Genomic DNA, 15,830 nt, shown 5'->3' on the forward strand with positions numbered 1-15,830 from the left:
GACAGACAGTGGCTAAGGAGACAGAGAGACAGAAAGAAAGACAGACACATCTATTCTAGCACCCGTTAATGTAAAAGGTTACTGCAACTCTGGCCTGTTCTTCAGGGGGATACCCTCTTAGCGCATCTAATCCATCCCCCCCCCTCTTTGGGGAGCTTTGCAACACTTGTTAATAGCTCCGACGACGCACTTTTGTATTGTGTGAACACTGCATTTGCTAGTATTTGATCTCTGCTCTCAGGTGGTTGTTTCTTTCTGTTATTGACTATTCTTTGCGATGTCAATTCTGTTTTCCTGTTTTGATGTGGGCTGCATTATCCATAAAAATTATTTAAAAAACAAACAAACAAGGGAGCTCTTTTCTTTTATATATTCATGCAAACTGTTTGATGTTATAGCAAAGTGCTGTCTATAAATACGAACAAGCAAACAAACAAACTTAAAGTAGTTCTACACTGCAGGCAATCCTCGCCCACAATGCTTTCAGCAACTCCCTCCCCAGCTGGAGTGCACGGTATTTATTTATTTAAAAATTCATATACCGTATATTAACGATATGGTTCACAAAGATTCCGATCATAACAGGTTAAGCACCTCATAAAAAAACACAATTGCACTCGTTAAAAAGGAAAAAGAAACCCAACACGGGAAAGTGCTAACAATCAATTGAGTTTCAGCATTTTCTTTATTTTCATCCTCCCAGCAGAGTATCGCAAAATTCCAGGCAACGCATTTCAAACTTTAGCACCTGCCACAGAACATAAGAATTGCTGCAGATGGGTCAGACCAGTGGTCCATCGTGCCCGGCAGTCCGCTCACGCGGCAGCCCTTAGGTCAAGGACCAGGGCCCTAATTGAGTCTAGCCTTACCTGCGTACGTTCTGGTTCAGCAGGAACTTGTCTAACTTCGTCTTGAGTCCCTGGAGGGTGTTTTCCCCTACGACAGACTCCGGAAGAGCATTCTAGTTTTCTACCACTCTCTGGGTAAAGAAGAACTTCCTTACGTTTGCCCTAACTGAGACCAGCCTTACCTGTGTACGTTCTGGTTCAGCAGGAACTTGTCTAACTTCGTCTTGAATCCCTGGAGGGTGTTTTCCCCTATAACAGACTCCAGAAGAGCGTTCCAGTTTTCTACCACTCTCTGGGCGAAGAACTTCCTCACGTTCGTATGGAATCTATCCCCTTTCAATTTTAGAGAGCCACAGAAAAGCTTAATACGCCACTAGTCGTACCCAAGATCTGCTAAGTGGTTTACAATTTTAATACACAAAAAAAAAAAAAAAAAAAAAAAGAGAGAGAGAGAGAGTGAAAAGAAACGCAAAGCGGGCAGAACAGCAGACCTGCCACGTCTCCCCTCCGTTTCCACCATTTTCAGTTAAATTATACTTATTACAGGTGGTCTATGGAACTCTGTGCGTTTCCGGTTCCGACATTACAAAATTACCTAATGCTGAGGCCCAACAGGAGTAGCACGGACATTTCACACCGCCCTCTGCGCATAAAGGTTGCCCACACCTGTTCTAACTCACAAAACCATACAGCTCAGCCTGGCACCATCGCGTGCGGTGGCATGTGCCCTTAACAGGGCCAGGCCACCGTCGGAAACCCAGGCAAACAGAAGAAAACCCCAAAGATAACCCCAAAGACCACATCAGAAGCTGCACGCCTCAACTCCTCTTCAAAACACAACAAGCTCCAGCTGTTGCATCATTATAAACAACTTCACAGTCTGTACAGAATTACGAGTATTTACCAAAACACTATGGATCCTAGAGATCAACCAAGCCAACTCCTGACATCATGTTTGAATAAATCCCAATTTTACTCCTCACTATGTGCTGTTTAAACCATTTTCGTTTCAGATATGTGTTATGTTTGTTAATGGACCTAAGCAATACCCTCCTCCATCCATTGTAGCAAATTTTTTAAACGGGGAGTCTTGAGAGCAAAAATCCTCACCGGTCCAACTGTTACTATCTTTTATGCTTAAACTTTTAAATTTTTAAATTATTGAAACCTTGAATCTTTTCAATTCTTAGATATGTACTTATCTTTTGCATGCAGCGGTTGGACCCGACATGTTTCGCTTCCGCTTCGTCAGGGATCCATACTACAAATAAATATAGCTTATATCAGTACACAATTACCAATATCCTACTATGAATTAAAACTTTCATACTCGGTTTCCTCATTCACTCACCTTAAGCCGCTTAACATCCACCCCGCTCTAAGTTTAAATTGCAAGATGGCGGCGGCCTCTTTCATGTAGCTATTTATAGGTCTTGTGAAGAAGACCAACCCCCCTACTTGCTCCAATCACAATTCAATATAGAATTAAGGAGGAACTCTCAACAACTAAACCTGGAGAAATCAATATAAGGTAGACCATTCTATTTCCGAATTTAACCCCGCAGGTTCCACCGTATTAAGCCGGTGGATCCAGCGCTGTTCTTTAACATTTAAAGCTGCCTCGATGTTACCACCCACCCTCCCCGACATCATCTATGATTCTCCATCTTAAATCAAGTATAGAATGGTTCAACTGCAACATATGCTGAACCATCGGTGCTTCCTTCTTTTTATTCTTTATGCGTGATTTATGTTCGTTAAGAAGAACCTTCACTGGTCTGCTGGTCCTCCCTATGTATATTAAGTTGCAGGGAGGACCAGCAGACCAGTGGAGGTTCGTCTTAACGAACATAAATCACGCATAAAGAATAAAAAGAAGGAAGCACTGATGGTTCAGCATATGTTGCAGTTGAACCATTCTATACTTGATTTAAGATGGAGAATCATAGATGATGTCAGCGAGGGGAGGGTGGGTGGTAACATCGAGGCAGCTTTAAATGTTAAAGAGCAGCGCTGGATCCACCGGCTTAATACGGTGGAACCTGCGGGGTTAAATTTGGAAATAGAATGGTCTACCTTATATTGATTTCTCCAGGTTTAGTTGTTGAGAGTTCCTCCTTAATTCTATATTGAATTGTGATTGGAGCAAGTAGGGGGGTTGGTCTTCTTCACAAGACCTATAAATAGCTACATGAAAGAGGCCGCCGCCATCTTGCAATTTAAACTTAGAGCGGGATGGATGTTAAGCGGCTTAAGGTGAGTGAATGAGGAAACCGAGTATGAAAGTTTTAATTCATAGTAGGATATTGGTAATTGTGTACTGATATAAGCTATATTTATTTGTAGTATGGATCCCTGACGAAGCGGAAGCGAAACATGTCGGGTCCAACCGCTGCATGTAAAAGATAAGTACATATCTAAGAATTGAAAAGATTCAAGGTTTCAGTAATTTAAAAATTTAAAAGTTTAAGCATAAAAGATAGTAACAGTTGGACCGGTGAGGATTTTTGCTCTCAAGACTCCCCGTTTAAAAAATTTGCTACAACGGATGGAGGAGGGTATTGCTGAGGTCCATTAACAAACATAACACATATCTGAAATGAAAATGGTTTAAACAGCACATAGTGAGGAGTAAAATTGAGACGCGATTCAAGAGAGGCAGTGACGTTTTGTCTCAATACAAGTTATCAGCCTTATAGTGGTGAATAAATCCCAAGCCATTTTAAAATACGCAGACCCAGAATCAACACAGTTCAAAAGCACAACAGTTAACACACAGACCTCATCCCAGCCAAAAGTTACAATTAATAAACATACAGCAGATGCCCATGTCCCTGCCAAGAACTACTTCATCCTGGTATTTAAGAAGGCAGTTGACAACAGAGCCAGCGATGGCCAGGAAAGATTTATCGCTTACCATCTCATCCAGGGCATAACGTAACAGTCCATGTTCGTACAGGATGAAGAATCTTCGCTGCCATTTCTGACATGGAAACAAAAAGAAAAAGGCATTTGGTTAGGGTCGAGCGCCAAGCTCCCAATCCTTCACTGACCCGTTTGCTGTTATGGAGGTACAGGTTGCCCCTTTTTGCTCACACTACTTCCCTGCTAACCACAAACATCAGAAACCTCGACCCTACCATAAAAGGCGATGGGGGGGAGAGGGAACCCAAACTATTTGTCCCAAAATGCACCAGAAGCAGAGGAGTTAAAGAACCATCATGGCTAGAATAGACACACATATTAGGTATGCAAATTAAACTCCGGCTTTTGCATTAGAAACAAAATTAAAATTCTTTACTCCCATGGGGCAACGGTGTTATAAGTAACTAGCTAGTCAGTTAAACACTTTGCAGCTTGTTAGTGAAAGCTGGCACTCCAGTTCCTCCTCTGACTTTTGGGGGCCATATTCAACGAATGGGTGTCCCAAGCCTCAGCCATATTCTAGCTCAGTGGCTCCCAACCCTGTCCTGGAGGACCACCGGGCCAGTCAGGTTTTCAGGATAGCCCTAACGAATATGCCTGGCACCTTCATTATATGCAGATCTCTCTCATGCATATTCATTAGGGTTATCCTGAAAACCCGACTGGCCCGGTGGTCCTCCAGGACAGGGTTGGGAACCACTGCTGTAGCTGCCTCTCAGTGCATTCCAAGTTTCATTCTGCCATCACCACATATTTTGACTACACTCCTGCGGGAATCTCAGGGCAACTTCTTCCATCCCTGCAGGATTCCCACAATCCCCATTCCTGTGCATCTCTCTAGTGGGCACATGGATACAAAGAGTCCTCCCCGCACACACACCTGTCCTCCCACCACCTGCCCACACCAAAGAATCACAGAGCTCTACAATAAATGGCCTCAGTACTATGACATTTCTGTTTAAAATTGGTTTTAAAAGGACCTGTGTGTACATGTCATAAAAAGAAAAAAAAAAAAAGGTATATATACCAACATAAATAGAGAAGCAATCCACTCCTACCCCTGACACGTGAACTCGGCAAAGGTTAGAAGAGAGCTGAAACAAGCCCCATCAGCAGCAACCCCTAAAACTGTGAAATAAAACTTAAAGTTGGGTCTCCAGAACTTACTGTAATACTAAACGTATTTACAGGACAAGCGTTGGGGGAGTGGGGTGCAAACAGAGCAATTGCCCTGGGCCCCCCATGCTACAAGGGGTCCACAATTCTATTTGAAGCTGAAATAAAAAAAATAAAGATAAAGATACAGCCTGCCAATTTCTGCCCTGGGCCCCACTTTCTTCAACACCAGCCCTGCATATGGAAAAGTAGTGTCGGGATGTTTCTTGAAAAAGCAGCAATGGGGAAAAGGTGGCCGCGAGGCTCTCCCAGCACATATCTTAATGTAAATGTAAGGGAAAGTGGAAACGGGGTGGGACTTGTATACAGTCTTCGTGTGCTTACACACTCAAAGTGGTTTACATACCATATTTCCCCGAAATAAGACACTGTCTTTATATTAATTTGGGGCCCAAAAAAGGCACTAGGTCTTATTTTCGGGGATGTTTTATTTTTTTTCATGTAATGATCATCTCTCCCTTCCTCTTCTCTACCCCAGTTCTTCCTATTTCCTTTCTCTCCCCATGTGCAGCATCTTTCCTCCCCTCTCACCCATCCCCTTGTGCAGTATCTTTCTATCCCTCCCTCCCATCCCTTGTGCAGCAGAACCCTGGCAGCTTCTATATCTCCCCCTTCCTCCCATCCCCCCATGTAGCATCTTTCTATCCCCCCCATCTCTCCCTCCCATCCGAACCGCGAGACAGAAATAAATACCTTATAACAAACCGGCAGCAACGGAAGTAATCTAGACAGGCTGCTTCGCAGCCTATTGCTCAGCCGTTCCTCTGCCGCGTTGCAGATGATGTTTTCAGCGACAAGGCAGAGGAACGGCCGGGCAATAGAAGGCCGCGAAGCAGCCTGTCTAGATTGCTGCCGACGCTGCCAGTTTGTTATCAAGTATTTCTGTCTCACGATTCGGATGGGAGGGAGAGATGGGTCGGGGGAGCGCTGCTTCTGCTGCCAGTGACTAGGGCTTATTTTCAGGGAAACACGGTATAACACAGGTACTCATTTTGTACCAAAGGTAATTGAGGGTTAAGTGACTTGCCCAGGGTCACAAGGAGTTACAGTGGAAAGAGAACATGAAGAGGAAACCGCTGAAGAACGGAGGTGACCATCTTCAAGATTGCCACTCAAGTGGAGAAGGCTTCATCTAAGGCACGGCAAATGATGGGTTGTATCAAGAGAAGTTTCGTCAACAGGAAGCCTGAGGTCATGATGCCATTATACAGAGCCATGGTGAGACCTCATCCAGAATACTGTGTGCAATTCTGGAGGCCACATTACCGTAAAGATGTGCTCAGAATTGAGTCGGTTCAGCGGATGGCCACCAGGATGGTCTCGGGGCTAAAGGGTCTCTTGTACGAAGAAAGACTGAACAAATTGCAGCTCTATACTCTCGAGGAGCGTAGGGAGAGGGGAGACATGATTGAGACATTTAAGTACATCACGGGACGAGTCGAGGTGGAAAATGATATCTTTCTTCTCAAAGGACCCTCGAACACAAGAGGACATCCGCTCAAACTCAGGGGAGGGAAGTTTCGTGGAGACGTCAGGAAGTACTTCTTTACGGAACGAGTGATAGAGCATTGGAACAAGCTTCCAGTACAGGTGATCGAGGCCCACAGTATCCCAGACTTCAAGAATACATGGGATACCTATGTGGGATCACTGCAAGGGTCATACCAATGAATAGGGTTGCTAGGATATAGACTTAATAGAGCAGGTCAGTAGAGTTAAGGGGGCCAGTAGACTTAAAAGGGTGGGTCAATGGTATAGGCAGACTTGATGGGCTGTAGCCCTTATCTGCCGTCATCTTTCTATGTTTCTATCTTCCAATCCAGCAAAGAAGGGTTAAGGGAAATTCTGGAAAAGCCCTACAAAGTATCGGGTGTGGTCACCCCACACAGTCTGGACACAATAATCTTAAACTTCCTTCTCACAGATACCTTGTAAAGATGGAAGGTAGGAAGAATGCTTCAAGTCAAAAGGTTTTAAAATTTCATTCTATCCCCCCCCAGGTATTTTGCTTTGATTTTTACACTTCAGGGGAGAAGATTTGTGACAGTAGCAGACATCTGCTAAAAATTAGCAGAAACATCTGAAGAGGGTTTGCCTAGGAGGGGGGGGGGTGAGAGGGAGCAGCAGTTTGCGTCATTTCCTTCCTTACCCGGGACCTGTGGACAGGATTGTCAAAATCGGTCCCGTCAGGAGCCAGCAGCAGCCATCCACCATAAATGGGCTTCGCCTGAAAGAGAAGAAGACAAGTCAGTAGAAGCCTCAATCAACCAAGACCCCCTATATAGCAAGGCTTTCAAAACCCACCCCCCAGGGAGATCAGAGGTTCTCCAGAATATACAAAACAGATTTAATCTCAGTCCTTACTGGCTGTAGGGTCCCTAGACAGGACTAGGAAGTCTTACTCTCCAGTCCTTCTCGATTCAAACACCCTTTGCCCACCCTCAACCCTTCTCTCCAGATGATCTCTGCCACAACACTCCCTCCTTCTCTTCCTCTTCAGTTCACAAGTAGAAACAAGAGGAGAAACGGAGAAAAGTGAAGGCAGATAAAGACCATATGGTCTATCTAGTTTCTAGTCTACCTAATCCACACTATCTACTACCCCTTCCTCTCTCTTAGAGATACAATGTACTTGTCTCATGCATTCTTGAATATATATAGTCTTCATCTCCATAACCTCCACTGAGGGGTCGTTCCAAGCATTCACTACCCTTTCCATGAAAAAGTGTTTTCTGAGGTTACTTCCGAGTCTATCCCCTTTCACTTTCAACTGTTGCCCCCTCATTCCTGAGTTTCCCTTCAACGAATTTCCAAACATGGTACACAGAATTCAACAGGATACAGAGCGGATCTCCTGAATCGAGCATTTAGACCACGAGGCCATACAAATGCCAGTCTGCCCCATTGTGCTGTTATGAGACTGAAGGGAAATTAAACAAACCATGTCAGTGTGTGAGTAAGGGGAGATTCTTAATACTAGGCGGACAACTCTATAACAGGTGCCTTGTACATAGAAGTCTACTTTCCTTTACAAAATAAGCTTCAACAACTACAAAACACAGCCACAAGACATTATGGGGCAAAGATCTGGAACAATTGCTCACGCATCCTACTTATGGGGAATTTAGGAAACACCTAAAAACATACCTGTTTCTGAAGTATTTAGGCAACTAACCTGTACAATCCTACTCCACAATAACTGATTTCTAGCGCTGTTAATAACTAGCTTCTAACCTTAATTTTAATTAATTTGTAACATCTTTTAACCATTGTAAACCGCATAGAACTTCACGGTCCTGCGGTATATTATTATTATTATTAATTCTCAAAAGGAACCAATACGAGAGGGCGAGTCCACTATTAGGGCAACTACACTGGCTACCAATGAGAAGAAGAATCCAGTTCAAGATAGCCTACATGGTCTATAAAGCAATCTATGGAGAGAACGCAGAGGGACTAACTTCCAATACTAAAGCCCCACATTTCTTCTTCGATTCCCGCACTATGCAACGCTACAAACTATCCTTCCCATCAACAAGTGTGGCAAAAGAAGATATTCGAAACTACCTTCAAATACCAGGGACCTCTCATTTGGAACAAACTGGCAATATACCTAAGACAACCCAACAACTACCATGAATTCCAGAAGAAACTAAAGACATACCTCGTCACTGTAGTCACTTTCTTACCCTTCACCCCTTCATCCTAGACCAATGTTCGTCTTAACAATGTACCGTAACTTAAGAACTTGATCTAAATCTTATTGTAAAGCGCACAGATTCCTTGCAAAAAAATCTGTAGTATATAAGACACTGTATTGTATTGTACATATACAGTGAGATGCAAACATTTCAGTCTTTGAGCCGATGTAAATGCCTGGAATTAACCCCAGATGCTATATATGCAAGTCAAAATTGGGCACCAATCCACAATGTGCACCCAATTAAACTGGCATAAGGTGCCAATTCATGCCAATAATTGGATACTAATTGCTATCAGTTTGTAATTCGGTGCATATTTTCCAACAAGCTGTTCTATTAAAAAAACATGTGCGCCCAAATCCCATAGCATGCAATCCGAGAGAGGGTGTGGCCATGGGAAGAGCATGGGTGGGTCGAGGGCGTTCCTAAAATTTGCATATAGTGCTGTAGACCAGTGGTTCCCAACCCTGTCCTGGAGGACCACCAGGCCAATCGGGTTCTCAGGGTAGCCCTAATGAATATGCATGGGAACCACTGCTGTAGAATACCAGGGATGTGCACCAATGGTCTCAGCCGACATAAATCCTGGGGCTCAAATGGACAGTCAAGCCTATTCTACAATGGGTGTTCATCTTTCAAGTGCCCATCACGGAACAGCAATGAATGCCATTTTTTTTCAGGTTGCAGAGGTACATGCATAGTTTTAAGAACATTAGACAATACATAAAGGCAAGACAGCGGTTACCTGTGGTATTAGGACAACACTTGAGAATAGTATAGGGTTTACACGGGGCCCAATCTGTTAAGTTCTAGAACATAGGAATTGCCACACTGGGACAGACCGAAGGTCCATCAAGCCCAGTATCCCATTTCCAATAGTGGCCAACCCAGGTCCCAAATACCTGGCAGAAACCCAAGGAGTAGCAACATTCCAGAGCTGAGATTGTGATGTCAATGTCTCATTCCACCAATGGCTAAGAGCCAACCTCAGCAGTGATGTCACAATGGCTTGACTGTCTTGGCTCACATAAGAACATAAGAATTGCCATACTAGGTCCATCTAGCCCAGTATCCCATTTCCAATAGTGGCCAACCCAGGTCCCAAATACCTGGCAGAAACCCAAAGAGTAGCAACATTCCAGAGCTGAGATTGTGATGTCATAATGTCTCATTCCACCAATGCCTAAGAGCCAACCTCAGCAGTGATGTCACAATGGCTTGACTGTCTTGGCTCACATAAGAACATAAGAGCTGCCATACTTGGACAGACCGAAGGTTCATTGTTATGTCATAAGAACAAAATTGCAGTACTGGGTCACTCTAAAGCAGGGATGTCCAACGTCAGTCTTCAAGGGCTGCAATCCAGTCAGGTTTTCAGGATTTCCCCAATGAATTTGCATGCGATGTATTTGATTGCACTACTTTTGTTCAACTGATTTGTAAACTAAGAATTTTTATAGCTCTGTTAATTCAACCAGTAACCTAAGAACTATATAGCTTTCCACTTCTTCCATTATGTAAGATTGTATTGATGACTTTGAATTGTAACCTCTTCGCTGATTGTCCAGCACTTCTTGTTGTAAACTGCCTTGAACTACCATGGCTTTGGCGGTATATGAGAATAAAATTATTATTATTATTACTTCAATTGTATGCAAACAGATCTCATGCATATTCATTGGGGAAATCCTGAAAACCTGACTTGGCGAGGGCCGAGGCTGGACGCCCATCTAAAAGTTCATCAAGCCCAGTTTTCTATTTCCAACAGTGGACAACCCAGGTCTCAAGCATCTAGCTAGATCCTAAGTGGTGAAACAAATGCTTCTTATCTTAGAACATGACCTTGGATGCCAATATAATTTATTTATATATAATACTCGTAGTTCAGGACTACATTCAAGTACACAAGTTATTTCCTGTCCCCCAAAGGGTTACGAAGAGGCAACAGAGAACATAGTGATTTGCTCAAGGTCACAAGGAGCAGCAGTGGGAAAAGCGGGATTTGAACCCTGGATTCCTTGGTTCTCAGCCCACTGCTGTAAGCAATAGGCTGCTCCTCCACTCCGCTGGAGAAAAGGTGGGGTGCAAGATAGCTCTGGAGGCAGAGCCCCCAAAATACCACCATAAACCACAACCTACAAAGACTCCAGAGGCAGCTTCACCTTTCTTTATGAAACCTACCGGTATATTTTATTGTTGTATTGTCATTTAAAAATCATCTGTAGGTTATATGTTTGTTTTATGATTTCAAGATAGAGGATTTTTTGTTGTACTCTGCCCAGAATTGTAGATGGAGTGGATTAGAAATCTTTTAAAGGAAATAAATAAAGAGCCCAATTCAAATAGCAGTAAATCTTAGAGACTGGGATAATGCCAATATACCCTGGCTTACAAGACATTCACTCCTGTCATGGTATGTGCAAAACAAGCCAACCGGAAAAACTGCGCCCAAGAGATAAAGGATAAGAACAACCATAAATCATACACCTGAAACAAGGCCGCATAGAGCCAAGAGAAACTGCACCGTCGCCATGTCATCCTAGAACAGAAAAAGTGAAGTTTTGCTTCCCTTGGCTGCGATATGTGGAAGATAGGCCATGAATTTCCTACTCTTTAGCAGACACGGCCATATTTCGCACACATCTTTATCCTTCTCTCCTCCTCATCGGGGGGGAAAAAATAGAGAACTTGGACCTCTTAGAAAACATGCAGTCATCTTTTCCTGTTTGTGTTGGAGACGAAAGGCTGGCTTTGACCTAATCCATTAGTGAACAGAAGAGGGGCTGACCCAGACTTTCAAGGTACTCTTTCAGACAAGTTCCAGTAAACTCGTCTTCATTTGGAAGCCACACTACAGCAGCACGGGAAAAACATCCCAGGACCGCAACAAAACCAACATATCCCATTCTCTTACCTCTTAAAATCTACCTTTCCTTCCAATAAAGCTATTAGCTCTTTGGGGTGGAAGCTCCATCACTCACTGTAGTTATGCAATTTCTGTGAATTACAGCTGTAGAGGTCCATCGAGACCAGTATCCTGTTTCCAAAAGTGGCCAGCTCATGTCCTAAGTACCTTGCTAGATCCCAAGTAATAAAATCTTGATTTTTATGCTGCTTATCCTAGGAATAAGCAATGGATTTCCCCAAGCCATCTCAATAATGGCCTATGGGCTTCTCTTTTAGGAAATTATCCAAACCTTTTTTTAAACCCCCGCTAAGCTAACTGATTTCACCACATTCTCCGGCAACAAATTACAGAGTTTTTAATTCCACATTGTGTGAAGAAATATTTTCTTCGGTTTGTTTTAAATCTACTACTTAGTAGCTTCATCGCATGTCCCCTAGTCTTAGTCTTTTTGGGAAAAGTAAACAAGTGATTCGCATCTACCCCTTTCCACTCCACTCATTATTTTATAGACCTCTTATCATACCACCCCCGAGCCATCTCTTCTCCAAGCTAAAGAGCCCTAGCCGTTTTAGCTTTTCCTCATAGGGAAGTCGTCCCATCCATTTTATCATTTTTGTTGCCCTTCTCTGTATCTTTTCTAATTCCGCTTTTTATGAGATACGGTGACTAGAATTGCACACAGTATTTGAGGTGCGGCCGTACCATAGAGGGCATGACAACATTTTCATCTTTGTTTTCCATCCCTTTCCTGATCATTCCAAAAACATTCTACACTTCTCCCTCCGTATTCACGGTTTCAGCGTTCGCGGTTTCAGTTATTCACATTTTTTATCTTGCTGGCTCCTCCCCCCCCCCAATTAAATCAGCTTGCATAGAGAAATCGCCGATTCCAAGCGTTTACATAGAAAATCAGTTGATTCCCAGCACTTTCTTCGCCGTGTTTTGCCTCTCCTTCAGGAACAGGCCAGGTCTCCCACCATGTTATTCGCGGTTTCACCATATTCACGATGGTTTTTAATAGAAAACAGCAAACAACATATAAAAGTTATTCACGGTTTTTCAGTATTTGCAATTCTGTTAATCCCCTATCACGGTGAAGACGGAGGGAGAAGTTTTAAGCTGAGGTTTTAAACGTATCCTCAATGATGACACCTAGATCCCTTTCCTGGACAGCGACTCCTAATGCAGAACCCGGCATCACATAGCTATAGTTCGGGTTCCTTTTTCCCCCCACATATTGTATCCTACTAAATGTCAAAATATACAGCGCGGCGCAAGCCTTTCAGCGCTGTTTATTTATTTTAGGATTTATATTCTGCCTATCAAGTTATGTAAGCAGTTTACAATCAGGACATTTTCCCCGTCTGTCCCGTGGGTTCACAATCTAATGTACCTGGAGCAATGGAGGATTGAGTGACTTGTCCAAGGTCACAAGCAGCAGCATGGGATTTGAACCCACAACCTCAGGGTACCAAGGCTGTTGCTCTAACCACTATGACACTCCCTCATTATACGTGATAAATAATAGTAGTATCCTCTTGAGACTCTACAGATAAGAACATAAGAATTGCCGCTGCTGGGTCAGACCAGTGGTCCATCGTGCCAACAGTCCGCTCACACTGCGGCCCTCTGTCAAAGACCAGCGCCCTAACTGAGACTAGCTTAACCTGCGTACGTTCCAGTTCAGCAGGAACTTGTCTAACTTTGTCTTGAATCCCTGGAGGATGTTTTCTCCTATAACAGCCTCCGGAAGAGCGTTCCAAATTTCTATCACTCTCTGGGTGAAGAAGAACTTCCTTATATTTGTACGGAATCTATCCCCTTTTAACTTTAGAGAGTGCCCTCTCATTCTCCCTACCTTGGAGAGGGTAAACAACCTGTCTTTATCTACTATCTTTATCTACTATCTTTATCTTCAGTATCTTGAATGTTTCGATCATGCCCCCTCTCAGTCTCCTCTTTTCATGGGAGAAGAGGCCCAGTTTCTCTAATCTCTCACTGTACGGCAACTCCTCCAGCCCCGTAACCATTTTAGTTGCTCTTCTCTGGGCCCTTTCGAGTAGTACCGTGCCCTTCTTCATGCACATCGACCAGTGCTGGATGCAGTACTCCAGGGGAAAGCGCACCATGGCCCGGTACATGGAGTCACAAGAAGCTAGACAATGCCCAGTACAAAATGTCAACACCTACATAATGAGTTTAACTACGTAGAAGGAATTAGACTGTAGATTTACAGAGTTTGCCATCTTTCTCACTAGTCAATGAGACACAAATAATGCAATTACCCTTGAGCGCAGTAAGAAACATGATAGAATCTCCTGCTCTCCAGACACCGGGCACTAGTGTGGCTTTTTAATGGTTAGTATTGGCCAAGACATCTAAAAGATGGGACTTTTGTAGTACCCAAAACTCCAACAGGGCAAATTGGGATTTACTGCTATTTTTATTTATCACTTATGTAGTGCTGAAAGGCGTACGCAGCGCTGTACATTTCCACATTTAATAGACGGTCCCTGCTCAGAAGAGCTTACAATCTAACTCAGGCAGACAGACACCTTGGATGCAGAATCCAAGGTGAGAGGAGTTAGGAGTCGAAAGTAGAGGTCTGCACGGGAACGGGGATCGCGGGGATCCCGCGGGTCCCGCGGGGATCCCGCGGGTTCCCCCCCTGGCCCACGGGACTCCCACGGGGACGCCCCCTGGCCCACGGGACTCCCACGGGGATGCCCCCCTGACCCACGGGACTCCCACGGGGACGCCCCCTTGCCCACGGGACTCCCACGGGGATGAAAACAACCTACCTAAATTCTGGCGATGCAAGCATGCAGCTTACAAGTCTGGCGTCGCGTCGGGAAATAGCCATGTTGAGCAGTGAGCTCAGCACGTACACAGATGAAAGCCTTGCTTGCTGATTGGTCCGGCGGCCCCGCCCCACCGTGCCGCCGGACCAATCAGCAAGCAAGGCTTTCATCTGTGTACGTGCTGAGCTCACTGCTCAGCATGGCTATTTCCCGACGCGGGCATTAGGCTGTTTTTTGTCATTTCGGGTGGGGGATGGCAGCGGCAGCAGCAGCCTGAAAAAGAAATCATCCTGGCCGGGTTCGGTGTCATGCTCCGGAGCTTCTACAGCCTTCCTATCTCCCTCTCCCTTCTACCTGCGGCTCTCTTCTGCAACTCAGCAGCAACGATCGACACAAGCTTCTGGCGTCGGGGCCTACCCTCTGCGAGTCCCGCTTGTTTCAACTTCCTTTTTCCACAAAGGTGGGACTCGTAGAGGGAAGGCCTCGATGTCGGCAGCTTGTCTTGATCACCGCTGCTGACGAGTTGCTTAAGAGAGCCGCGGAGCAGGGGGGTGTTGCCAGGTGCAGGTAGAAGGGAGAGGGCCAGATGCAGGACTCGTGGGTGAGGGAGGAGAAGAGAGAGGGGAGAGAAACAAAAGGAAATATTTCATACTGGGCTGGGCCGGAGTGGAGAGAGGGTGGAAAGATTCTGGCTACAGGGTGCAGTAACAAAGGAAAAGGGGGGGAAAGCTGAAAATGGAGATAGTGACACAAAGAAGAGAAAGGGTAAGCAGGACCTTCTGAATAAGGATAGAGATACAGAGGGGACATGAAGAGGAGGTGAAATAGAGACATAGAAGTAATGCTGAAAAAGTGTGTGTGGGGGGGGGGGAGATAAAGACATTGAAAGGGCAAATGGTGAATATGGGGTAAAGACAAGGACAGAGACAAATGAAGATTCTGAAAAAGTGGTGAGATACGGATATAGGTGAGATGGACACAAAGAAGGGTGATGCTGGAAAATAGGTGGAATGGTAATTCTGACAGACACAGAAGGGAAATGCTGGATCAAGGAGAGATGGGGCTCAGGCTGGATGGAATGAGGAGAAATGCCTTGTTGGCCCGGAACTTCCTCTCCTACGTCAGAATTGACGTCAGGGAGCGGAATGCTGGTCAGCGCGACGCTTCTGCAGGGAAAGCTTGGGACAGCGGTGGCTTGGGGACTATTCCCCGATGGCGGTGGCAGCAAACCGAGTGGCTTGGGGGAGGGCACGGAGAAAGAAAGAAAGGGGGCAGACAGAGAGACAGAAAGAAGGGGGAACAGGGAGACAGAAAGAAAAAGTTGGGGGAGAGAATGAGGTCTGGAGGAGAGGAAACATACAGGAGGCTGAAAGAAAGGAAGAAAGATTGGATGCACAGTCAGAAGAAGAAAGTGCAACCAGAGACTCATGAAATCACCAAACAGCAAAGATAGGAAAAATGATTTTATTTT

The 15,830-nt window shown here is 44.7% G+C and overlaps 1 protein-coding gene across 6 annotated transcripts in view; it reads right to left on the reverse strand.

Annotated features, from left to right (window-relative positions):
* MPRIP (myosin phosphatase Rho interacting protein) overlaps positions 1-15,830 on the reverse strand; it is a 259,002-nt gene that overhangs the window by 212,248 nt on the left and 30,924 nt on the right. For all 6 annotated transcript variants that reach the window (XM_033915061.1, XM_033915058.1, XM_033915056.1 and 3 more), the window contains exons 2-3: positions 7,099-7,176; positions 3,766-3,831 (exon numbers count right to left, since the gene is read on the reverse strand). In XM_033915061.1, coding sequence (XP_033770952.1) covers positions 3,766-3,831; positions 7,099-7,176 — 144 coding nt within the window. The remainder of the gene's footprint in view (positions 1-3,765; positions 3,832-7,098; positions 7,177-15,830) is intronic.

This window comes from Geotrypetes seraphini, chromosome 11 (genome assembly GCF_902459505.1).
Source record: "Geotrypetes seraphini chromosome 11, aGeoSer1.1, whole genome shotgun sequence".
NCBI lineage: Eukaryota > Metazoa > Chordata > Amphibia > Gymnophiona > Dermophiidae > Geotrypetes > Geotrypetes seraphini.